A 27588-nucleotide genomic window follows, 5' to 3' on the forward strand; every position below is an offset into this window, starting at 1 on the left:
CTGCACCCCTGGTGAGGGGTCAATCTATGTCTAGAGTTGTGCTTAGTCTTTGGCCAGAAATAAAATTTAGTCCATAGCCATGGAACTGGACAAAGCTATGTGACTTCCAAACGGACTAGACCCATTACCTTGGCCTCATTAGCACCAACTCAACACTTGGCCACAGAGGAAGAGTCCTGGACGTTGCCTGATAAAAGTGGCGCTAGGATTATAATGATGATAGTTGGTAAAGCAATGTGCTGGGTATGTGAGGTAATTAAGAGACAGCCCTGCTGTCTGGGAACTTACTAGTTAGTGGGTGAGAGAAGTGCACAAACTGAGAATCAAAGCCCAGAATAATGGGTGCTAACATAGAGGTGTGTACAGAGAGGCGCATGTATGACTCTGCTCATCCCTGGGATCACCCAGTGGCCTCCTCCCTTCTCTCGCATCCTGGCTCCCTGTGGTCCAGACAGGCCTGCCCCACTGATGAGGAAGAACAGGCTGAGTCAGCTCAGTGCCGGCACTACCGGCTCCCTGCTTTCAGAAATTGTGCATTGAGCCTGGAGCCCAGGGGGCTCAAAGCTGCTTAGCTACAGGGCACAGGAGCACCCACAGCCTGTGTTGGGATCAAAGGTTTAGTCTGAAGAGCAGATGCAAGAGAAGACAACACACACTCTCTCAGATGCCCTGTGGCAAATAGTCCCTTTAGACCTTGTCAGGCAGCTGGTTTGAGAGAGCATGTGGTCACACTGAACAGATTGTCATTCTTCCTGTGGAGTTCAGAGCAGTCCTGGGGCAGCTGGGGAACGAGGGAAGACTTCCCAGTAGCAGTCAGCATAGAGACGAGCATAAAAGCCAACCAGGGATGGCCTACAGATCAAATAATGCTGGGACGCTGAGAGCAGGTCACCACAACCTGGTTGATGGGGCAGAGGCCAAGGCCAGGGCGTGACCAGCAGCAGATACTAAAACTATTCAACAAAAGAGGCAGAACCAAAAAGGGAAGGGACAGATCCACAGAGTGGAGACCAGTTCTGAGCCAATGTAGGATGCAGCCAACAAGGAGACCTGGCAGGGAAGACAGGGTGGGCCAAAGAGATTCTCTGGGATGGCAACTTGAGGTCGCCAAGCCTCAGTCGCCTTGAGGTCAGTCCACTGTAAGGGTACAGCCTTGCCCACTGCCCAGGGCTCAGGATCGCTGCGTTTCCAAGCGTGGTAGTTTCCTAGAGCTGTTGTAACAAACTACCACAACCTGGCCTAAGACAACAGAAATTTACTCTCTCACAGTTCCAGAGGTTAGAACTCGAGGTGTCAGCAGGGCCGTGTTCCCTCTGAGACTAGGTGGAATCATTCCCTGTCTCTTCCTATCTACTGGTGTTCGCTGGCAATCCTTGGCATTCCTTGGCCTATAGATGCATCATTCCAATCTCCGCCTCTGGCGTCACATAGCAGTCTTATGTGTCTCTGTCTTCATGTGGTGTTTTCCTCCTCTTGTCAGGACACTGGTCTTATTGGATCAGGACCCACTCTCAGGACTTCACCTTAACTAATTACATCTGCAAAGACCCTCTTTCCAAATAAGATCATATTCACAGGCACTGGGTGTTAGGACTTTAACATATCTTTTGTGGGGACACAATTCAGTCCATAAGAACTGGTTAAGCTGAGTCATGATCCATAAAGCCTAGGAATGGCCCACAAATGGGAGGGAAGTCTTATCATTTTACTAAGCAAAATGCAAGCACTAATTGGAGTCCGGGCCAGTTGGAGAGCACGTGGGAGGAGGGATGGGAGATTCCGGCTTGGTCACAGACTGAGCAGAACAGGCTTCTGGAAGGACAACATGTCCTGGCTTTATTTGTCTGAACAGCACAGCAGGATGCGCCAGTGGACTAGATGTCCTCAAGGCTCTTATTCAGAAACATAATTCAATTCTTTCCAACTGACTCTGGCCAAGTGTATCCCCCAAGGGGCGACCACATTACCTGACCCAAAGGGGAGGAGGGAGGAGGAGAAGCAAAGATCTGCCTCGCTGGGGCAGCTTTGTTCAGATCTTGCTTCTGGAACATGCAGTTTGCAGCTTGCATCAAAGTGCCTGGAACGGAGAGAAGGTGCACGGGAGAGAGCGAGAAATCTATAGGAAGGATTAGTGGATGCATGAGCAGGATCAGAGAGAACATTCAGTAAACACGCAGCACGGGATTCAGATTAGTACAATGAGACTGAGTGAAGGGAATAAAACCAGAGTGGAGCGGCATCGCTTGTTGACATTCCAGCCAAATCTCCCATGAACATGTCTCCTTTTTTTCTATCTTTGCCCCTTGGCTTTTGGAAGCAGAAACACTGAATCACTGTGTTGTGTACTAAAAGCTGATGCATCCCTCTCCCCAAAGGATGGATGGAAAAGCTGTAATGGGTGACGATGGAAGGCAGAAGCCGATGTCTAGAGCGTTTGCAGTGTCTGATGTTTGCTCACACTGGCAAACTCAGAGTCGTGCAAGAGGTTTCTCGTTTGATGCCCGTGGTTGCTGTTCCCAGCTGGAGCTCTCCTGGGCCCACACCGTGCAAGTCTAGGCCGGGCATTGGGCTCAGCAGGGCTGGACCAGTGGCTTCGGTGGAGCCCCATTCAAAGGCTTCAGAGAATCAGTCTCCAGAAAGCTTGGCAGGTGGGGCTGCATGGAGTTCATACACTGGATTGAAAACTAGTCCTCAGTGACTAACAATCAGCCTAACAAAATGGTAGAAGGTGAGCCACGAGAGGTGCTGGAACCATCACAGGGTGGACGCAGTGGGTGGGGCGGGGGTGCATACATACTTGGCACATACTCTATCAGTGTTAACAAGCCATTCATCTACGGGTCCACTCGTGCATGGGGCCAGGTGATTGACCACTCCATGTGTGCTGGGCAAGGGGTAAGAGGTGACTGAAACCAAACAGCTCTAAGACAATGTACTTTCGATGTGACTGTGTGCCATGTTTGAGAGGAACTCTCACTCAGGGCTGAGTGTTCCCATTGTTCTGGCCAGCTGACCATCTCCTCTAGTTGACCATCCCGATCTGAGACAGTGTGGGGCAGGAAAGGCTTTGCAGAGATCCACCTGTCTGAACTTGATCCTGGAGGTGGAGTAAGGTACACCATGGAGGAGAGAGCATCTCAGCAAAGCGGGGCAGTGGGAGGGGTGGTTGAAAAGGCAGGTCCTGCTTACATAGTCAGTGGGAATGCAGCACAGGAAGCCAAGGTGGAAATAAGTTGGAGAGGTGGAGAAGGGACAGCGACTAGAGTGTGAAGGACCTTTGATTCAGGCTTATTATCCCAGAGCACAGGGGGGTCTTGGGAGCATCTCAATCAGGATCAGACTCTTATTTATAGAATCTCTCTGAGGCTCAACATCCCACAGCTAGTACATTATGTGGTTTTTGAGAGTCCTGAATCCCTCTGCCTTGGTATTTCTCAGTTCTTGGCACATAATAGATGCTCAGGAACGTTGGCCATGGCGGCACAGAGCATGGTGGATAAGATTACAGAATTTCCAGAGAGACCTGGTTCAGATCTTGGTTTCATTATTTCTGAGTTGTGTGATTTTCAGTCATCAGAGCCTCAGTTTCCTCATCTATCAGGTAAGAATGACAATAGCACTCTATCGGGTAGAGTCGTGGGGAAGTTTTAGCACATTAAGAATGTGAAACCCTCAGCACATTCAATGAGCTGTAGGAAGTATGAAACACATATTTGCTGTTTCATTGTTCTTTTCATCATCTCATTGGACATCCCTGATGCCACTGCCCCCTAGAGCTGCCACTTCTCTCCAGCGAGTCTGGCAGGCTGGGCTCCCACCATCTCTCCATCAAGCACTGTCCCATTGTGGTGGATATTCAGGTTTAAGCCTTTTCCAGAAAGCTTCATCTGGTCCTTCTGCCTCTAGCTCCTGTTCTCACACCATCCATCAACCCTTGCCAGAGAGCATAACCTCCAGGGGAGGGTCACTAATGCCCCAGGGTGTCCAAGCTTGCCAGGGTCACCATGTACCCACTGGGCCCTCACGAGGCTGCCATGCAGCTTCCTCATCTGCTCTCGGCCACACAACCTTGTCCCAAAGGCTCAACCTCTGACTACCTGGATCCAAGATTTACACGACATCTCTGGGAAAGTTGCTTTAGAGGCAGTTAGTTGGAAAGCAGTCTCAGAGAGAGTATTACGGCTTGAATTCTGTTGCTGTGGAAAGGCCTTGATTTAAAGACTCGCCAGAAAAATAACGATAGAAAGTTTTAGCATGAAGTGCTCAGGAAAGAAAGGAACACTAGAGAGGAGTGGTATCTGACACCCTCTCAAGCCACGAGCTGTGCTAGATATGCGTCCATTTTCTCTGATGACTCTCGCCACGATTAAGCCCAGCAGCTCAGGGACTCATCCTTATTTCATAAATGAGGAAACTGAGGCTCAAAAGCTGAGTGATGGGCCCAAGTTCCCCAATTTTAAGGAATAGAGTTTGGGCTCCACATGAGGACTTGTCCCAAAGCCCTTCTTGCGGAGAATTGACAACGGGCACTGGGCATGGCCAAGGTAGTGCATCTGGGTCTCCCCAAGGGTCCAGGTCAGAGCAGGGCAGCCTGGCTGGCCTTCAGTGCATCCATTCTAGCCTCCAGACTGGATGCTGCCAGCCTCCTATTGGGCCCAGCATCCCAGATCGCCCCCTGGAGGCCTGGCTGAGCTCCTGCAGGGGCCAGAGAAGCACTCTTTCCATAGTGGTGGGTCTGGGGTGGACCAGGTGCTTCGGAAATAATGTCAAATAACTAGACATTTTTCCACTACAGCCTCAAGCCATCCCACTACAGAAAAACACCCAACCTTGGCCATAAGAGGTTTTATCTTATTTTTTTCAATGGAAGAATCCCTGGACTCTACCTATTAGATGCCAGTAACCTCTCACACTCAGATATAACAACCAAATATACTTTCAGATACTGTCAAATGTCCCCTGGCGGGGGCAAAATGGAATAAAGAGAACTGAACATTTTCTGAGCCTGTACTCGGTGCATATTCACTTCTGTCCACCAATGAGGCACAAAGATAGTCCAGATGATTTTTACCTCCAGATCTGCACAGTCCACAATAACAGCCACTAAGCCACACTTGGTTACTGAGCACTTGAAATGTGTCTGTGTGACTGAAGAACCGAATTTTAAAATTTATTTCATTTTGACTAATTTAATTTTTTTTCTGTTTTTTTTGGTGAGGAAGATTCACCCTGAGCCAACATTTGCTGCCAATCCTCCTCTCTCTTTCTCTCTTTTTTTTTTGATTGAGGGAGATTAGCCCTGAGCTAGCATTGGTGGCAATCTTCCTCTGTTTTGTATGTGGGTTGGCACCACAGCATGGCTGATGAGTGGAGTAGGTCTGTGCCCAGGATCCGAACCTGCAAACCTGGGCTGCCGAAGTGGAGCACACGGAAATTTAACCACTTGGCCATGGGGCCAGCCTCCTCAACTAATTTAAATTTTAAAACTGAAGCAGTGTAAAGTATGTTTACTTGTTAAACACAACGTTTATTTTTTTAGAATTACATTTCATTTTAACTGTTTAAAATTTAGCATATGAACTGAGAAGTGCTGTAAGTGTAAAATTCACACCAGATTTCAAAGACTTAGTGCAAAAAAGAATGTAAAATTTCTTTCACTAGTAATTTTTAAATATTGATTACATGTTAAAGTGATAATATTTCGTATACATTGGGTTAAGTAAAATAAATCAAATTAATTTCACCTGCTGTTTTTTACTGTTTAAATATGACTCTAAAAAAACTTAAAATCGCATACATGGCTCAAATTCTATCTATTGATCAGTGCAACTCTGGAGGTTTTCCACAAGGGGTGCTGTTGCCCCTCAGGGGACATTTGGCCACATCTGGAAATACATTTGGTTATCACAACTGGGGAATAAAGTGCTACTAACATCTAATGGGTAGAGGTCAGAGATGCTGCTAAACATCCTACAATGCACAGCACAGCCCCTCACAACAAACAATTACCCGTCCCCAAATGTCACTAGTGCCAAGTTGAGAAACCCCGCCCTGAAGCATGAATTCCTTGAAGGAAAGGCCAGTAAGTCAGAGAGAGCTGAAGAGCCAGTTGGCAGTAGCTGAGCGAAAAAGTTACAGCTGTTATCACATTTGGTTCTCCTGATTAACCATGGCCTTGGGTGTCATCAGCTGTCCCCAGAGGAAGCGAATGAAGCCCGGAGAAGAGAAACAACTTGCCCAGGATCCCCAAGCCAGAAAGTGGCAGAGCTGAGAGCTGAACTCAGACTCAACTCTGAGTGCCAGCCTGCCCCAGCTACAGGGTGCGGTTCTGCCGTCCTCCAAGTTGGTGCTGATACGAAAAGAGGCTGCCTGTGCTCCCCATCTAATACCCCCATCATTCAGATCCGGGCAGTTACTATTTACATCAGCCATTATTGCTCCCGGGGGTTGAGCATTAACAAAACCCCTTTGAAAGGGACAGCCTGCTCAAAGAGAAACACTTGTGGGCACCTCACCCATCAAACGAGGCTGAGGAAATAAATGCAACACAATGAAATAAACCTGTCAGAGGAGGAACATTCAGATGCCTCAGAAGGCAAGAGGTAAGAACAAATGTGCCTGATATGGGATTGGCTCTGTTTAAAGAAAACATTATCAGACAGCTCGACTTGAATTGAGCCAGGGTACAACGGCCCAGCAGAAATGGAGCTGCTCATACATACTCGAGAAAAGCATCGTTTCTCAATAAACTGGGCGTGGGCACAGTGGCGAGAGTCACTTTCCTCTCACTGTCACCATGCATCCCTCTGCAACTCCTTATGGCAAATGGTGCACCCTAGGGGGTAAGCATTATTATTCCCATTTAACAGATAAGAGAAGGAGATCTATATCCTTAACAGATAGGAGAACAGATCATTGCGTTTAAGGGAGTTGTCCAGGACAAATGGCAGACCTGGGATCATAGCCAGATCTACTCATTTCCTAAGCACAGACATGCTAGGTCAACTTCTTCCCCAACCTCAGACCACAGCTCAGTTATCACTTCCCCTGGCAAGCACTCCCTTAGATCGAGGTGTGTTTGTTTATTTTGAACACCATATACTTCTCCTTTGTACCGCCACTCACAGTTGCAGGTGTACATTTATTTTGGTAGTTTTTTGACTAAGAGCTCTGTCTCCTCCCAGAAAGGCATAGGAATATATCTTCTTTAGCTCATTATTATATCCTTCGGTGCCCAGAACAGTGCCTGGCACATAGTAGGTACTTTGCAAGCATTATTAGAATGGATGAATGGATGAGTGGATAGATGGAGGGAGGGAGAGATGAGTGGGTGGATAGATGGGTGGGTGGGGTGGAGGGACTGCCAGTTCCTCTCTGGTGCACCTGGCCTAGAGGACCCACTGAGTGTAGGCCGCTCTCGCTCCCCTCCCACCCACCCAGGGCTCTAGTGATCACCTGTGGTGAGGAGGCAGAGTGGAGTCCCCGGGGTCACCTGGGCGCTGCCCATTGGTGCTGACCACAAGGAAGCCAGTCCCCAGGCAGCATGCAGAAGAGAAGGAGAGAAAGAAACACACATGAAAACGTGCAGTACGGTGAACAAAACTGCAATTTTTGTGGCTCTGAAGAGCTCACGCTAGAACAAAAGAACATCATGATCTAACAAAACAGAGCCCGAAATAGATTTTCAAAAATGAAACAAGAACAAGAGTCACCATTTATCAAGCACCCACGACATGCCAGGTACTCTGCCAGGCACTTCACATACAATATTTCCAAGACTTAGAACAACCCAGAAAGGTCAGTATTATTATAAATGACCCATCATCCTTCTACCCAGACGTCTTCTCCCCTAGTTGTCCCTTTCTTAGTAAATGATGCTGCCACCCATGTAGCCACGGAGTCTGGAAACCTAGGCGTCATCCTTTACCCGTCTTTTTTACTCCCACTTCCAATCACTCAGCACGCCTTGTTAATTCTATTCCAGAAAAGTTCTTGAAGCTTCCCCCTTCTCTCCGACTTCATTTCCACTTGGTTCAAGCCACCCTCACGTTTCACTTGGGTTATGTAAGCAGCCTCCACTCTTGCCCCCTTTCAATCCATTCTCCACCCGTCGGTTGAAATGCGTCAGTGGCCCCATTGTTCTAAGGTAAACTTCAAACCCCCTCGCCCAGCTCACAGGCCCTCACTGATGAGTCCCTTGCCTGCCTCTCCAGCCTCTCTCCACAACCACCACCACACTCTACCCTCTGCCCCAAGCACAATAAACTCATTTCCAGCATCAACAGTCCCCCACCTTCTTGGCTGTAGGCCTTACTTTGGCTTGTCACATTGTGTGGGCATACACCTTCCTGCCTCTTCACCTGATGACACCCTCTCATCCTGCAGGTGTCAGCTGAGAACTCCTTCTCTCTGGGGAGTCTTTCGTATCTCACTATGTATGGGACAGATGCCCCTCCTATGTCTTCCCATGACACCCTAGTGTTCCCTTCTCGTAGCAGTAACCTCACCTGAGCTGCCTTCCCTCAATTCTGAACCTCCTTAAGGCAGTCACTGTGTCTCATTTACTAGTGCACTGCTGTGGCCTTGCCTCAAATATTTGTTGAATAAATGATTGAATGAGTGAAGGAATGATGAACCAGAAAATTGATATAACTTGCTCAAGGTCACAGAACCAGTAACTGACAGAGACAGTCATCAAACCCTGTTTTGCATGACTTTAATGCTCCTTCCCTTTCAAACCCACCACTTGTCTCTCTAAAGAAAATGAACAAAAGGCAGGAAGGTGCCCTATGCTTGGTCAAAGGCTGCACTGTCTCTCTAGCGATTCATCAATGAAACTGCATCAAATCCTGATGCAAAATGCAGAGAAAAGTAGGGCATTCCAGACCAACTGATAAACAGGAAACACAAAACTTCAAAAATTTACACAAATACCAAGGTTGATCAACAGTCACGAAACACTATAAACTAAACCATCAGTCAACACTAATCATAATTCACCTCCCTTAAAGGTATGGGGAACTTTGCCATTTTTGAAGCACATTCTCAGTCAGAGGTCAGCAAACTATGGCTGGCGGGCCAAGCCTAGCCTCCCACCGACTTTTCTGTGTATCCACAAGCTAAGAATGGTTTTTACATTTTTAAATAGCTGGGAAAAAATAAAAAGAAGAGTAATATCTTGTGACACATGAAAATTATATAAAATTCCAAAGTCAGTGTCTATAAATAAAGTTTTATTGGAACACAGCCATGTTCATTTTATAGGGATTATCTACGGCTGCTTTTGCGCTGCAACGACAAAGTTGAGTAATTGTGACACAGACCATATGGCTGGCAAAGCTGAAAACATTTACTATCTGGCCCGTTACAGAAAAGTTTTCCAACCCCTGTTCTGAGTGGCTATTTTTACTAATTTTTTTCCCACCCTTTTGAGGTAGGCAAGATGAGGACTGTTGGCCTCACACATCAGGAAAAGAAATAGAAGGCTTGAGAGAAGAGATGGCTCCTGTGTTCTTACCTGGCCTCTTTTGGCAGCCTCCACCTGTTCCATGCTCCTGTGTTCCACCCCTGTTCTTGCCTCAGTCCCCCTTTTCTAAGCTGTAATTAGGGTGGCCTTAGTGACAAAGGCAGTCTGTTTAAGCTCCTCCAAGGGCTCCCACCGTCTCAGGACAAGGTTCATGTACACACTATGGGGCCACATAGAGTCCCTAGTGTCCTGCTCTTGCTTACCGCTTCAGCCTCACTTCTGATCACTCCTAGCTTCCTCCGGTCGCATCTGCATTCTAGCCATTGTTCCTTTCCTTGTCCCATTCAAGTTCAGTGGCAAGCTCTCTTGCCCCCAGTGATTTGCACATGCTGCTTTCTCAGCTCAGAAAACCTCTCTGTCTTACTCTCCAACCTGGTTCAATATGATTATTGTCACTCTTCTTTCAAAACTTGTCTCAGTTCTTTCAAAACATATCTGAGAATGCGTACCCTAAATTGATTTGTTTCCCTTCTCTGTGCTCCCACAGCATCCTGAATTTACCTTCATCATAGGCCTTATCATACTGTATTGATACAATTTATCTATTTGTTGGCTCCCCCGCTAGCCAGAACCTGTTGAGTGCTTATTATAAGCCAGGCATTGCACTAAGCACTTTATATGTAATAACTCATGAAATTCTTACATTGGCCCCATGAAGTAAGTGGTTATTGTCATTGATTCATAGATGGGGAAACTGAGACACAGAGCAGTTAACTACCTTTTCCAGCCTAGAACCAAAGACTGTGCAAATCCAAAGATGATGTTCTTAACCTCTAGGGACTGAGGGACCATATATCAATACTAAGTTGCACTCAATAAATGTTTATTGAAAAGTAAGTGAATACATGAAATTCTGGTTTGGCATTTTTTACTTACTGGCTGTGTCACTTGGAAAGTTACATACATTTCTAAGTTTCAATTTCTCTATCTATAAAATGAGGATAATAATAAGCATTTCATGATGTTCTTTTAAGGATCAAATGGAAAACAGTTAAAGCCTCAGTTCAGCTGGCAGGTCCAGAGGAGGTGCCTCCCCACCCTACCACCTACATTACAACTCTGCTTAGCAGGAATGCTCAGTGATGAGGGGGAGGAACAGCGGTACAGCTGGACAGGGGCAGGGATGGGGAGAGGTTTTTCTAGTGGGTGGAGCAGCAGAAGATAAGTGATCGATCATGGGTCTCACCAGGACTCAAAGGGAGGTAGAAATCCAAAAAGGACTCAAATGTCTCATGCTAGAGATGACTAGTGTTTACCAATGCCTGGCTCATCTCTCCTTCTTAGACACACGGAAGAATTCGAGTCTCATCAAGGCCATGTAAGTGGAAGCGACATGCGTCATTTCCAAGTGAGATATTTAAGATCCAGATTACTATGTTCATACTTTCTCTTCCCCTGCTATGGAGTACTTTGAAGCCACATACATTCTGGATGGCATACAACAAAGAAACCTTTGTGGTATTAAACTACTGAGATTTGGATATTAATTTTTTTGCAGCAAAAGCTAGCCTATCCTGACTAATCCAGCAGAAGAAAAGGTGGTAGTCCCTTGCTCTCCCCTCTATCACCTGGTCCCCCATCACATGGCTTTTTTAATGGAGGATTCATGACCCTGTTCTCTTCACAGTTTCTAGGACCTGTCCATACATATATATACCACCCCATAAAGAAAACACTGAGACCATGCAAAGAAGAAGGAGGTCAGCGTACTAGATGCCTCAGACTTCTTTTCTGACTTTTATTCCCTTCTAAAGCAAGGAAAGATGAGTATATAGAGATACTGATTGGCTAAAGATGGCATTGGAGCAGATAAGGTTGAAGAAAAACTAATTTCTTGGCTTATTAACTTCAGCATGTTGTGGAAGTGTAGAAAGCCAAGGGCTTGGTGAGGCACCTCACATTCTGCCCCAGATCCCAGGACTTAGCTGGGACACCGCCGAGGATAGGACAAGGACCCATCACACCCGACAGATTCCACAATCAACTATTACTGGAAAAGAGGCATGGGAAGGAGTTAACAAATAGGAGACAGGGCACCCTAACAGTGGCCTAGAGAATCCCACTCAATCTATGGTTGTGACAAGATTCAAAATGGTGCCATGGAAATGCCAGGAGTGCTGGAGTTAGATCTGAGCTACAATTCTGAGGGACCTTGAGCTCTTTGTTTAACCCTTCTGAGCCTACACTGTTTCCTTTCTTGAGTAAGGCTAATAATGATGACCACTATTCATTTAGTGCATAATACATGCCATGTTTTACTTCTGTCATTGCACTGTAAACTCATTTCACATACATAGCCCTGTGACTGGCACACAATAAGTGGTTAATTTTTGCTAATCCTCTCCAACTTTGACACTACATTGAAACCCGAAAACCCCATCAGAGAAGGCTCTGATGAAGCTTTACTCTTTTTATTTCTAACTCTTATCTTCAGTCTACCCCAATTTTTCCCCTTCCCTGATCCCCAATTTTAAAAGGCTTCCTGTTCCTTTTGTAAGATGCAACTGCTTTGGAACAACAGATTTGAGCTAAAGTCAATCAGGTGTCTCAGGTCAGTAGATAATTCTCATTTCTAGTTTAGAGGGATGAACTGGGACTCCCCAAGGACACGTTTGAAGGACAAGAGTTGGTCTTGGCTTTTGTTTTCCTGGACTCTATTGCATCAGCTTTGTCTTCCTGAGTGGAGAGTGGAGAGTATTTGTGTGGGCAGTGGGGGGAAGTTTGAGCAAATGTAGAGAGTAGAGGGTAGGCAAAGGACAGAAGAAGACTAGAGAGATGGACCGGCCGTTGTAGCAAGAAAAATATTGAAGAAATGGTTGAGATATTTGAAGGTCATCTTTACTATCATTATTTCATGGGGTACTTATCACACAATCCTCTTCCTCCATCTTGTCACAAAACCTTCAGGAAAATCCACATTATTCCACTGGCATTTTAGGGCCTAGAAGACTCTGGACCAGAGCAAAGGGGCCAAGGGTCCAGGAGACCTTGTTACACTTAAGTAATTCTGAGAACCCCCAGCAGGGACAATTTATCTCATTGGGCTTGGCCAGGGAAGAACAGCACTACCCAACCTCAACCCCCAAACACACACCCTGGGCTTTCCCCTCTGAAAGTCTGGCAGGATTTCTAAGGATGGAACAATAACCAAGAGTTTTTGATAGACTGGCTCGCTATAGTCTTGCCTCTCACAAGTGATCCTTCATTACGGCCCCTACTCCAGCTGCATAGCTGGATTTGGGCATCTTGGGGTTCTGGGTCTCTCCTGAAATTGCTGGGCAGATGATGAGAAAGGAAAAGTGCCATAGTCAAAAGCTAGCAAGTACATGAGCAAAATTCTATACTCAGTCAATAAAAATATATTATTGCTATTTAGGGTCTCATCTAAGCACAACAACCTATAGGAGAAGAGGTTAAATGCTGAAAGCTGAGGCCAGCATCGTTCCTGTCCCCTCTCAGCTTCTGCACTTTGAATCTAGCCTGAGTCCATTTGATAAATGCCTTATTTGTAGAATTGTATGAGAAGTGACTAGAGTCCAGGCTTTGGCTTTCTTCCTTAGAGAAGAGCAGAGAGAGGATATGTACTTAGTAGGCCTGGGTCTCCAGGTCTCATATCAAAGAAAGTCTAGAAGAAGGAAGGAAGGAAGCTCAAGGTGTTTATCATCTGTTACTTCTTGACTTTTTACATGCAATATCAAATAATCAGGAGAAAGAACTAATGATCTTAAGCCTAAAAGTGAAGTGATAGACTCATAGAGGTTGTGACTTGTGTGAGGTCAAATGGTTAAGTTTTGGGCACGGGATTTGAATCCAGGTGAGTCTTATTCCCCATTATTCTATGCAACCCCTCAAGGCAGCTTTATATAAGACAGAACCTTCCATATAGAATTCCATCAATGGAGGAAGAGAAGGCAGGCAGTTGGCATTTCCTATCTGATAGCAGACAATTCCTGTATCTCGCTTGGCTTCTCACACCACCTGTAGCATGTTATTCTTATGGATAAGGGAGCTGTGGACACATCACTCTCCTTCTCAGCCCCAGTCTTAGCATCTGTAAAATGAGGGCATCTCACTGGAGAATGGCTATTTATTGTTCCTGCCAGTCTCTGCAGGGGTGAGAATCCATTATGAAGAGAGGAAAGAAAATGTTGGATGAAATGCTCTACCTCAGGCTCAGTCATTATAAAAAGAAGCGACATTTACAAAAGATCATCACCCATACCTCTTGCCTGTTGCCAGCGGGACAGTGGTTTTAGTCCATCACTGCCACCAGGCGGCATGGAACTACTGGTGACACTGGACCCTCATCTCATGCTTCATGGCTCTGGAGTTCAGCTTTCAGCACCTTCTCTGAAGGGGTTGTTTTACTGGGATCGTTAGAGAGTGTTTACTAGATTAAAACTGTGGCTGTCTTCTGCAAAGCAACTCTGCAAATGGCTTTATGGGTTTCTGGATTTATTTTGTCTCAGTGACTCGGCTCAGTTTGCAAATCAAATCAAAGCTGATTTTTCTAACTGCCACTTGGGCACACCCAGCCGGAGTCTGCAGAGCCAGCTGTGTTCCCTTGATGGCTGATGCTGGAGATGGGAGTGCTACTGCCTGCTGGTGGGCAGAGAAGTTCCAAGGGGGAGAAGGCAGACAAGCAAGTACCTGCTTGACTCTAATCTGGGTGGAGGAGCAAGTCAGAGGAAGCAAATTTTATTTTCTGGAAGGAGAAAAGCAGACGGGATCTATGTGGTCTCAAAGACTGAATGGCAGGAATCACAGGGAGCCAATTTATACTCATGATATTGAGCTGCCTCCAACTGAAGTGTCCAATGGTAGAAGGAACTCCCTGGGAGTTGTGAGGTCCCTGTCACAGCAATTACCCAAGCAGAGCCTAGTTGGCCTTTTCATTAGTGGGGGTTGTAGTTCACATAATTGATCCCTACCTCTAACACTTTTACTCCTACCTTCCAAGAGAACAGTTCTGACAAGTAGCTTGTATTTGAAACGATGGTGCCATGGAAGAATGACTTCTTAGCCAGCCAGTCATCCATCCATCTACCTATCCCTCTATCTATCCACTGAGTCATCCGTTGATTGATTGATTGATTGATTGATCTATCTATTCATTCATTTGTCCACTTGTTCATTCAGTATATTTTATTGAGCACCAATGTATGCTAGAATCTGGGGACACAAAAGTGCTCAAAATAGGTGCATTCCTTTCACTTACTTCACTTAGAATCTAGCTGGGAGATAGATATTAAACATGTAAGGAACAAAAATATACCTATATTTGCCAATCATGATGAATGATATAAAAAAAGTGCAAGTATTATGAGAGTGGAAAATATTGGGAAGATACATTAGATTGGAGGTCAGGATGGTCCTTCTGAGGAAGTGGGATTTAAGCTGCAGTCTGAAAGATGTATATCTGCTAAGTAGACACATATGGTAGCCAGATGATTTCAGGCAGAGGGGGCAGATGAGCAAAGGCACTGAGGTAGGAAGGAGCTTGATGTGTTTGAAGAATTGAAAGACCAGCGTGTTGGAGTGTAGCGAATAAGAGGATAGAAGCCTGGATGAGACTGGAGGGTAGGAAGGGGCCAGATCATGTAGGCAAGCCTAGTGGAGGCAGGGCCTGTGGGTAAGAGCAGGCAGCAAAGTAAATGAGTACATGAAGGGAGTCAGGGGAAGACAGACAGGAGAATCAGTGGGCAAGGGGGCTTAGATGGAACTGGAATTAGTTTCTGGAAGAGAAACTGACCAGTATGGTTCTAGAACTGAACCTCTAGGTCAGAAACCATTTTCCCTTGGCCTGCCCTGTCCCAGTCAGAAGGGCATGAATTGAGAGACTCGGTACATCCTTGAGCAGCTGCAGCCCAGGGCATCTTCCACCAGATGGGATGATCATCTCCCAAGGAAAGGGTTGTCTTCTCTCCCACAGCACTTTGGAAGTCTAACTCTCCCACCCCAAGTTTTCACACGATCCAGTTTCCCAAGGGTCACTTTTGAGCATGTTCAGCTTACATCTTTAACTTGGTGCCTAAATGGAGTCCATCCCCCATCTACCGAATGTAGGATAAACATTATTTAATGGGTCTAAGTGCAACTCCCTCTTAATGCCCTTTCTCACTGTTCCTGTTTTAACTATAAGAACTAAACCTAATTTCTAAGTTGATCTTTTTTGCTCGCTGAATTTCTACTGCCTTCCCTTCAAAGTCCGAATAATGGTTTCCTGTTTCTAACCCAAAACTTAATGTTTGTTGACCCACTGGCTGCAGCTTTCTCTCTACAGCTCTGAGCAGATTCCCAGAGCCAGAGTTGTGCCTAGCAAAGGGCTTTTACAATTTTCTTTCAGCTCTTTTATTTGAGCAATTCAATTACCTTTTTGCTTTCCCACAACCCAGTGATGAAATACATCCCCTATATAATAGGAGCTCTGTATAGATGCTGTTGGTGCTACTTGCAAATCCCCTTTTCAGGTTGGTGTGCCACCCGACAGCTACTGTGAGTGTTGAAGCTAAGGGTTTACACCTGTGACTTCTCCAGAGACTTGTGCAAAGCTCAGGGGTACCATTTCCTCTGGAGCCACCCAAGAGATGGAGGGGAGAGGGGAGGGTGAGGGAAGGGGGAAGTGCAAAGACCGCTTGTTATGGGGGAGGAGGTAGAAACCCTGGTCTTCTTGCCTCAGGCAGTACGACTTTGGAGAAATTTACACGCCACCCTGGGTTAAGCCTAGGCTTGACTTTATCTGAGAAAACTTTCTTGCTCAGCCTTTTCTCATTCCCCATCCCACTTTCCTCTCTCACTTACAGATTTCTTCTGAGAACCCTCCCTCAGTACATCACATGCACCCAAATCCTTGCCTCAGGATCTGCATCTAGAGAACCTGTCTTAAGAGGAGCTCCCATTAGTTTTTACCTGCTCCTTGATAAACTCTACTTCCCCATTATGGTTGAACTCATGTTCTGACTCCTCTAAATCTCCAGTCAAAGTTAATAATAGCCAACCCCTGACTGAGGAATAACATAAAAAAAATGTGACTCTGGGGCAGTGACCCCAAGTGATCATTGATGAAAAGGAATGCCTTCAGAGCTTTTCAGATAAGCCTGTCCTGATCCTAGAATTAACCCCTGTACTAGCAAATACCAAACTCCCACTCCGTAGTCTCTTAGCCATGCCTTCAATCTGAGGTTCTGCCCAGGCTCTGTAAGTAAATACTGCCCCCTGGTGGTATGTGAGCCCACCCACTAGATCCTCTCCAAACTCAAGGGGTGTGGGCCGGGGTCTAGGGAGCTGACTCTTCTCAGAGCTTGAGGTCCTGAGTCAGCTGGCCTCCCAAATCTCACCCCTGCTCCAGGCACTATGCGATTCCCAGTGTTAGTTGTGAAGGGATGGGGAGGGATGGGGAGCCACAAAGTCTCCTACACTGCACCAGTCCCAGAGGAGCAGAGCTCCAGACAATGGCCAGGAACACACATGCCATTACTGTCTGGGGCTTTGGCACTGTTACTGTCAGTCCCCATTCAGTATATTTCATTTCTCTTTGGAAGCACTGACCACAATCATAACTCCACCATTATCTGTAACAATCATTCACTTAATGTCTGTTTCCACACTAGACTCCTTGAGGACAGGAAGCATGACTTCTGGTTCGCCATGAACACCCCAGTTCCTTTCAAGGTGCCTGGCTCGTAGATGCTCAATGAGTGAGCTGCCTAAGTGGAGGAAATAATAGTAATCAACAATAACAAAAAATTTTTTCCAAAACACTTTGCAGTAAATAAAACACCTTTAAGTATATTGTATCATTTGATCCCCATAACAAACTGGGTGGTAAAGGTCTTATGTGCTGGAGAGGGCTTGCACCGGCTCACTGAGTCAGTTGTAAAACATTCGGGAATTTTTTGCAAGGCAGTTGTTAAACCATTGGTTATTTGAAATTGGACATAGTGGGGATATTTACACCCTGGAGATTGACAAAGACTACAAATAAGAGCTCTTCTTTTACAAAGAGCACGTTTGTCAGCAAGTCACTGGCAGTGGGTACATTAAAAAATACTCTGTGAATAGATAAAGAAGATATGGTGTATATATATATATATATATATATATATATATACATACACACACACAATGGAATACTACTCAGCCATAAAAAAGACAAAATTGTCCCATTCACAACAACGTGGATGGACCTTGAGGGTATTATGTTAAGCGAAATAAGTCAGACAGAGAAAGACAAACACCATATGATTTCACTCATATGTGAAAGATAAACAAACACATGGACGAAGAGAACAGATTAGTGGTTACCAGAGGGGAAAGGGGTTGAGACTGAGCACAGAGGTAAAGGGGAACATTTATAAAGCGACTGACAAATAATAAAGTACAACTGAAATTTCACAATGTTATAAACTATTGTGACCTCAATAAAAAACCCCGAAAAAAATAAATAAATAAAAGAAATACAACACAGAAACTTGGTTAATAAAAAAAAATATTCCATGAATAGGTACATAAGGATCACTTTAAATATGGTGCCGTTGAGTTTGAGGAAGATTGAGTGAGACCCTCAAAATCTCTGAGCCTTGCTGGAGTGAGATGCTGACGCCAAATGCATTTACTCATTTCAGCAGGTATTTTTGACTGCCAACTATATGCCAGGAGCCACCTGCCATGGCAAAATGTGACTGGCAAATTAGTGGTTCATTAAGACCAAGCAGCTCCTCTCAAACAGCAGTGCTGGGGCTTGCCCCAGGAGGCCCAGCCATGCTCAGGCCCCAGAACCATGACTGGATCAGCAGCTGATGCTCCACCATGATGTAGGGTCCAGAACTGTCCTGCTGCGACAGACCCAGCATCTGATGTGTGGGGATGGTCCTCTGTGTTTACCCCTTGCCCAGCGCTCCTTCCACACAACATGCAGCTCCTCTGCCTGAGGCAGCCTCACTCAGTTTTTGGAAAGAACAGGAGCCAAATCTGGTCCTCAGCTCACTGCCAAGGCCCCCTCTGGCAGGGCTGGTTCCTGCTCCTTGCACACTCTTACAAAGCTATTGGGTCACACTGAATGGTGAAGGAGCAGAGGCCTCAATGGGAACCACAGGGACACTGCCCCAACTGCCTGGGTCCAGCTATGGGTTAAACTGTGTCCCCCTAAGTTCATACATTGAAGTCCTAACCCCCAGCCCCTCAGAATGTGACCTTATTGGGTAATAGGGTCTTTGCAGATGTAATTAGTTAAGTTAGGATGGAGTCATACTGGAGTACAATGGCATCTAATCTGACATGACCAGTGTCCTTATAAAAAGGGAAAATTTGGATACAAACACACACACAGGAAGAACGCCATGTGAAGTTGAAGGCAGAGATCAAGATGATACTTCTACAAGCCAAGGAATGCCAAAGATGGCCAGAAACCACCAAAAGCTAGAGGAAAGTCATGGGACAGATCCCTCCCTCACAGCCCTTGAAGGAACCAGCCCTGCTGACACCTTGACCTTGGACTTCTAGGCTCCACAACTATGAGATCATGAATTTTGTTGTTTAAGCCACTCAGTTTGTGGCACTTTGGTATACCAGCCATAGAGAACTAAAACAGGTCTCTTACTTTGCAAATCTTCAAACTGGGCAGCACTACATTAGAGCTTGGGTGACTAACAGTGACATTACAGGCAGACAAGGTTAGAGGCACATGCTGGAGCCAGGTGTAGTATCTAATAGAAAATGCACTGGGCTTCATGTCAGGTCAAAAGGACCCTGAATGAGTGCTCAGGGCTGTTCCATTCTGAGCGGCACCCTCCAGTTCTGTGGGACCCACTCAGGTGACCACAGACACTGCTTGGAATCATGAGGCTCAGGGAGAGGACATTAGCAAATTGCTTCATCACCAGATCACTAGCCTCAAGCCTGCACATATGATCACACTCCAGGAGCTGGAAGACCCATGAGGAAGGTGCCACCATGACAGAGTGGTGGAGGAGCTTGGAGGGAGACAGATGGCCCCTGGAATCTGCCACTGGGACTTTATACCACCCCAATGGTGGTGGGATTCCCAGAACAGTATTTTCCTCTATTAAAAGGAATAGTGTTTTAAGCAAACCCACGAAGAGGGAAATTTGATACATGTAGTTGGGAAAGGGATGGGTCAAATACTGATGCCTGGCCTTAGATCCTTGATCCAAAGTCCTCATGGGCACTGCACAGATTTAGATAGAGCTTGCCTTTAATCAACCCTGGATGCTCCAAGGGTAATGCCAGGCACAGAGTAGACACTAACCAAAGACAGGTTTCCTTCTCTTTCCCTTTTCTCTTCAGTTACCAAGCATCCTTCTTGCCTGATGTAGTACCGACAGAGGATACCTCCCTGACTGTGGCAGACTGGCATTCTGCATTATCCAGCTCTCTGACCCATTCCCAAGTGCTACCAGAGCCCTGAATCTCTGGGACAGCCCTCACTGAGTGGAAAAACAAGGGTGTGGATGCTTGGAATCCACATCTGCCTCTGACTCCTCCGAGCCCTGCCTGGGTTTGGCTAGCTGGGCATTCATCTTCATCCATGAGTTCCTGTCCTTTCACACACCCTGCATGTGCACACACTCCGCTAAAGGAAGACTGTAACCTAATGGTCAAACAAGAGGAGAAATCCTTATGCTAAGGAGAGGGAGAGAGCTCTTCTGCTCTAGTTCTTTAAAGACCACTGCAATTCTCCTGCAGATCAGCAACTCTGGAGAAGCGCGACATGGTGGGCTTCTATGTCTACGAGGACAGCGTGTCTTGAAATCACCAGGAAAGTACGGTTTTAAATATTCTCTCTTGAAGTCCCCACATGTACCTATTGCCTGTCCAGTCACATGTTCCCAACCCTTAGTTCAGAAAATATGATCCAACAAACTACTCTTTAGGAGGCTTTATGTCCTAGAGGGTGTCCTTAGCCTCCCACATACCTCAAGGAGGGCAGAGCTATCACGTCAACCCTTCCTTGTCTAGAGGTCAGGAGCTATAGGGGAGCCAAGCAGCCCCATCCTGGAGAAGCTTTCTCCGTAAGTTCCCTTCCCCTCTGGCTGCCTGTTTAAGCAGGATGCTGCAGACACCCAGCTGTCCTGCTCGCAGTCCAGAGCTCCAGCACTATCCAATTGATGATGTTCTTCCTTCTAGATTATCTGTTTTCTTCAGTGGGAATGTCTGCCAAGGCCTGTGATTTGTATCACTTTTGTTTGCAGGCCATTAATTCTCCTTGTCTCACAAAGAGTATTTTATCTCTTTCTGTCCAGCAGCTTGAGTTTCTGAGAGGGGACAAGTTAGGGACGTGCCAGCCTCTCATGACTTATGTGAAATCAGGGTGAGTTCTTATCACAGTTAGCCCTTAGTGCTCTGTCTTCTCCTTCCTCCTGCATCTTCCCTATTCTGCCTGCATATGGATCTGATTTTCTTCAAAGTTATAAGAGCCATGCGTGATAGGTCTTGGTGCATGTTTTGTCAAATAGCTTTAGATCTCTCTCTCTACGTGTTTTCTCCTCCTCCCACCTGTGTGTTTTCCTCTGTATTTGTGTGCATGTGTGTATATATTCACATATGTATATACATACTTGGGTCATCGCGTTTGTTTATAGTTTATACATCTGATTATATGCCTACTTATATTTACAATTGTGATCTCCATGGAAGCAACCTATGAAACTATATATGCTATCAATAAATTCAGGGAACAGACTAGAATTGCCCAATTTTGGTATGTTTATATGATGAGGATAGTTGTTAAAAATATCAATTCTATAACAAAAAGATAAACCTGATTTCTAACTATTCAACCTTGTAATAGGGTAAATGATAACAAACCATTCATTGATTTTTTTTAAAGAGTAATAAACAGAAACATGTACCAATTGAAAGAGCCAGGAAATTCAATTATAATTAGGAAAACAAAAAGTGATGAGCCTGAACAATGCTGCCTTAGTTTTTGGGATAAGTGTTGAAAATGCCAACTACAAAACAATGCAGTGTTTGTTTTCTCATTATTGAAGACACCAAAACTAATCACCTCATTTTTGAAAGCTATGCATCAATTGAATAAAGCACAAAACCCAGAAGATAGATCTAACAGACATGCTTTAAAAAATACCCACATAAACACAGACCTAAATACAATGAAAATATATAGTAGAAGAATATTTGAGTAAATTCATATTCACCACTCCATCTATTAATGCACCAGTTCATGTGTCTATCAATCCATCCATCCATCCATCTATTGATTGAACAAAAACGTTTTGAATCTTACTAAGCTTTCATAGTGTTAGTTATTAATGTATACCCTAGGTATATATTAATCCCTCGATGCAAAGGACTTTAATATAAATTACAATCTTTTCTTATTGTCTTTAGTCATCACTGCCTAAATTTTCCCTTTGCAACTAGAGGGAGAAATACTTAAATAGTTGAAGAATGGCTGAAGACAGACAAGGACATGCCAACATACCTTTCGTAGCCAGACGAACACAGTTGATTTTGGTCTCCTGTGAACAAAAAAGTGATGCTCCAGTTATTTAGCTGTGGGTTTGGTTTGTTATATACATAAAAATTATACACATATATTTGTATATATATCCATGCATATATATTTTTAATTATAATTTTAAATTTGTCCTTTCCATTTTTTCCCCTCAGTGGAATCACCTTCTAATTCTATTTCTTCATTTCTCTTCAGGTTAGATGGATAATTTTTTCCTTTCACTTCCTGGCTCCCATCACCTCATAAGCTTCTTCCTCAGATGGAACCATTTCATGAACATATCAGATACTGCCAAGCACAGAACAACTTTAAGAGTAACACTAAGTGGGTACTCTGTGGCATGCAGTATGCTTCCTTCAGTTGCATAGGTTAGTAGATGGTACCAAAGGCATCCTTGGGAAACTTTGTTATAAACAAATAAAGCCTCTATATGCACGGACTGAAACAGATGCTTGGCAATAGCCCAGTCAATACGAATGTCTAAGAATCAAACTGCAACGTTCATGTTCAAAAAGTCACTTTGGTCCTGAGATCTCTGGTGGTCCTCATGGTTTTCATGGATAACATTGTGTGTGTGTTTGTGTGGCAAGAGAATCTTTGCTGGGTGAACTATCCAGTTATTGTTCGCTGTTCCTCAAGCAGACAGAATCCATGAATTTGTGATGTTGCTGGGCATGCAATAGAGTTACAGAAGAGTGAGCTTAGGAAGAGAATCAGCCTATTTCATCGGGATTGTCTCCCCGGAGATTCCTGGAACCGGTTGAAAATTCCAGTTGACTAAGTTATACCCTCAGCAACGTCTGAATGTAGTGTCGGAATGACAATAAAAGGCAAAGAATGCAAGTGTGTGAGTCCCAAGAATCCGATGTTTGTCTCGCTAATGCTCACTCATAAGGAACCACCGCATCTTGAAGGCACTTGTGTTAGTCAGGACAGAAAAGGTTATGCAGGAGTAATAAAACCCATGAACTTCAGTGGCTAAAAACAGCAAAGGCTTACTTTCCACTCAGCCACATATCTAATGTAGGTGTATGGCTGGGTCTGAGGGGGTTGTGTGGTGGTTTCGGAGATTCTCTATTCATTGTAGTCACTCAGAGACACAAGGCTGGAACCTCCACTTTAACACAAGGCTTCAGTGTTCATTTGAAGAGTCCAACATTCGTAACTAAATGATTTGAATCAGAAGTGACACTTCACTTCTACTCAGGTTTCATTGGCTAGAGCCAGTCATAGGCCTCGCCTAACTTTAGTGATGTGAGGAAATGAAGGCCTCTCTGCACCTAGAAGTGGAGAAGAAATGGTAATGTCCACAGCAGAGTCTATTTCATCTATGTACTTCTCTGAAAGCTAGAAACTGTCACTTCTATTAAACCAAGTAAGACTCCCTGTAATTAACCCCAGTGGTCTTGATTCTATTCCTCAGACTACAGACAGTCTGTCACTGTTTGTATAGGAAAGATGTCTGGATATTGAAAGATGGTTTTCAGGTTCATTAACATTCTTCTTCTTCAGCTCCTCAAGAGTCCAAGCCCTTTGAACCATCCTAGCTATTCATCCTGGGACATCCTCCAGTTTGTCCCTCTTAACGAGAAGGGACTAGAACAGGAAGCAACAGTCTACATGTTGCCTGTCAGTATATGATTACCTAGATTATCACTATTTTCTATTTGCCTGACTTACACTGGGCTTCTATTAACAGAACCAACATACAGTTTTTCATTAATCACAACAGATGTGCCATCAACTTTCTCCACCAAAAAAATACCTGCCATAAGCTTGATTCTACATACATAAATGTGACTGCATTTCTGGAATGCGTGTGCAGAGTCACATTTACCACTTTTGAGTTCCATCTTCTTTGACGGATTCAATTACTACAGCCTATCATCATATTCTCCACCATCTGCAAGCTTTTGGACATAATTTTTCTCTAACTTCATCCAGATCATTAATATAAGTAATGACCTGGAAAATGCCAATAGTAGAGCTCTGTGGCACCTACTAGAATCTGTCTTCCAGACTGGCATTCATCTGTTCATTAGAATCTTTGGTTGGTTATCTAACTAGTCACTCATCTCGTCAATTGCTTATGCACTCAGATCCTACTGCTGTATTTTTCCACCAAAATAGCTTAAGAATAGGGTCAAATTCACTTCAGATACTGATACTCTTTCTACTGCATTTTCCCAACCTATCAGCCCAAGAACTCTCTTGAAGAGAGAAGGTTGGGTTGACATGACTTTTCTTTGGAACAAGTGTCTCTTATTCTTTATTATTTTTTTTAATGCTGAAAGTTTTTTTAGAATAAATAATTGTTTTATTTTATAAAATGGAAAATGCAGGAATGTTAAAAGAATACAACACATCATGGTTCAAATATATGAAGCATTCATTTGAGGTAATCATATGAAATTTGAAGTGTGCTATATTTCAAGAAAGATTTACATGTTACTAAGCATTTAAAAATAAATCTTGAAGGAAATATACTGAACCTTAAAAATTATTACACAGTTAATTTGAAGTATAACATACCTGCAGACAAGTATACTAATCTTAAATACTGCTTGCTGAATTTTTCGCAAAGTAAACACACATCTATGACCAGCACTCGGATCAAAACAACCAACATTACCAGCACCTCAGAAGTTTCCTTCATGCTCCCTCTCTGTCACTTCCTCCCCATAAAGGTGAATGCCAACCTGCGTTTTGCGGGAACGTTCTCTTTAAAATGTGTCCCGTTAAAGGGAATCCCAGGTAGCCACATGTTTATTTTATTGCCTTGTCTTTCTCATTGGGTCATTTGTGAGAATTTTCTAATTCTCCTCAGAATCATCTTCCCTTCCACAGTTGCGTGCATGACTGTGAGCCATTTCCTAACCTCACCTCCTCCACCTCGCATCTCTTAAAATCTGTTTTCTATAATCCAGAGGGCATGTCCGACTATGTTTAACTCTCCCTGACCCTCACAAACATGACACTGACATATCCACTTTTGCCCAAGTTCCTGATGCCTTTAATTCCATAACCAATTTGTCTTTGTTGGTTTGAATTAGGTACAGAATAACAAAGTCCTGAGTCACTTTCTTGACCTTCTCCGTGGTTGAACTGCTGGCAAGAAAGTCAGGAACATGCTAGAAATTCTGCATCCTATCATATGGGAAGTCTGGCCAGTACACATATACCCAAAGTCCCCCAATCAGTCCAGTAAACAGGAAACGGACACTTTCTTTGTGCCAAGATTGTATAAGGCTTTGGAAAAAGGAAAAACATTTATTGCATTTTCTGTTCTATCTCCACAGTACAATACAATGTCACTTCTCCATCATTTTAACCTCACTCACATCCCACTTGCCACTCCAGACTTGCAAATCTGCACACAGGTATACATCATCTTGGGTCAAATATACTGTCCTGTTGTGCTTCTGTTGAGACATGCTTCTACTCAAGGCTCTGCCAGTGCTGTGTAATATTAACTGGCTGTGCAATATTAACAAGTCACTGAACCTCTCTGTGGTTCAATTTCCCCATGACTCAAATGACAGAGAAAGGGGTGGAGAAGGCTACTTTGGTAGGGTAGGCAGGAGATTCTAAGGTTGCTTCAAGTTCTCAAATGCTGAGTCTGGTTTCAGCTACTGGCAGTACTCCTGCTTTCTCAGTACACTGTCTTCTTAACAGCATTCCCCATCACCCCAGCCCAACAACAAATAGCTTTTTTTCAGTAAGCTATCACCTACTTTATTTCCCAGAATGCCTCACGCCTACTTCGTTATCTTCTTATAACCTCCATTTTGAGACTAGGCCAAGTCTGACTCATTCAGCCATCTATCCATTTATCCATCCATCCATCCATCCATCCATCCTTCAACTATTTACTGAAATTATAGGCTATCTCTCTAATTGAAGGGCTTACAGTGTAGTGTCCAAGGCATCAAGTATTTCCGTAGCTTCTGTTTATTATCCATAAGGACTTAGGTTAAATTGTACTGCCAACCTGATCAAAAAGCCCTAGGTACCTGGATAACACATACAATTCTTACTCTGCTGCCCCATTAGACTCCCTTATTCAGTAGGATGGGGATTTAGCCCTGACCTCACAGTTTTCAAATAGTTTTCCCAGTTACCCTAACTCATGCCTTTGTCTTCTCTAAGACTGAGCTGCCCCACTTAATATGATGTGATTTAGCCCTGACTCCAGTCTTTCCATAGTTTTACCAGTTGCTTTGACTTGTGTCTTAATTTTCCTCTAAGACTGGGCTGGGACCTCCATTTATCTCTTTATTAATTTGGTCAGACAATCAACAAATATTTATTGATATGATCATTACTGATTATTGATCATTATTGAACGATCACCGTGGGCCAGGCATTGTGCTGGATACTGGTGTTACAAGAATGAGAAAAATAGACATGGTCCCTGTCCTCAAGGAGCATGCAAACATTATTTTTCTAATATTTGTGACAAATATTATATAACTATTCTCACAAGTAAATGTATGATTACAAGTTGGAGTAAACACTATGAGGAAGAAGAGCTAGGCACTACATACATGTAAGGAAGAGGACACGGGATGTGGGTGGGAAGGAGGGTGCTTTACTGCCTTGAGCAAGGACCATTTAACCTGAGACCTGGAAGATAAATAGGAGTTAGATATATGAAGTATCAAGGAAGGGTGTCTCAGACTCAGGAACAGATGCGCAAAGGTCTGAAAGTAGGAAAATGTATGGTGCAGTCGAAGACATAGAGAAGTCTGGTATGGTTACAACATAATGAAGTACACGGAGAATGATATGAGGTGAAGCTAGAGACATATGTCTGGTTGAACCTTTTAGACTGTAGAGTTTTGGTCTATATTTTAAGAACAATAGGAAGCCAACGAAGAGTTATGAGCAGGAAGAATAAAAATTTCAGACTTAACATTTTTTAAAATGTAGAGGCTGCTGTATAGAGAATAAACTTATGGTGCAAGAGAAATTAGTTGGCGGGAAGAGTGTGGTGATATAGTCTAGCCAAGAGATGGTAGTGGCTTGAACCAGGAAAGTGGCTGCACAGATCGTGTCCCAATCTCCCTCACCTTTGGAAAGCATATTTCGGCTCTGCCTGAGCCCAGAGAGCTCCCACCACCCCACTCCACCCCACGCTTCGGGGTCAGTCTGGGCTTCTGGTGCTGATAACTGCTGGGTCCTCAGTCTGGTCTTCCTGCATCCTATCTTCCCTTGACTTTCTTCCATTGCACTGATCCCTAAGCTGTTGTTTGGCCTCAGTGTGGCTCATCCACTTAGCATGTGTCAGTTCCGGAAAGAATCACCACCAAAATTAAAAAAAAAAAAAAGAGAGAAAAGTTCTATTATCTTAAGGTACCTACTTTGAATATATTTTTTTATTCTTATAGCAAGGCTATGAGATGAATACCAGAATGCTCATTTTTTTTCCTCATGAAACAAAATTAAATAAAATTTGCATGGTTACACAATTAAGCCAGGCTAAAACATAAAGTGACCTTTAAGCAAATGGTCTTCTTTTCTGAGGTTTCTATAGGCAAATAGGTCTTTGCCACTGAGGTCA

General features: G+C 44.3%; 1 protein-coding gene across 15 annotated transcripts in view; it reads right to left on the reverse strand.

The window, feature by feature from the left end:
• PTPRT (protein tyrosine phosphatase receptor type T) overlaps window positions 1–27588 on the reverse strand; it is a 1011807-nt gene that overhangs the window by 167159 nt on the left and 817060 nt on the right. For 8 of the 15 annotated variants that reach the window (XM_070485956.1, XM_070485943.1, XM_070485942.1 and 5 more), the window contains 2 exons: window positions 21993–22029; window positions 7456–7512 (listed from right to left, as the gene is read on the reverse strand). In XM_070485956.1, the coding sequence (XP_070342057.1) occupies window positions 7456–7512; window positions 21993–22029 (94 nt within the window). The remainder of the gene's footprint in view (window positions 1–7455; window positions 7513–21992; window positions 22030–27588) is intronic. The other 7 variants (XM_070485948.1, XM_070485947.1, XM_070485952.1 and 4 more) reach the window with 1 other exon arrangement.

Source organism: Equus asinus, chromosome 15 (genome assembly GCF_041296235.1).
Source record: "Equus asinus isolate D_3611 breed Donkey chromosome 15, EquAss-T2T_v2, whole genome shotgun sequence".
NCBI classification, from domain to species: domain Eukaryota; kingdom Metazoa; phylum Chordata; class Mammalia; order Perissodactyla; family Equidae; genus Equus; species Equus asinus.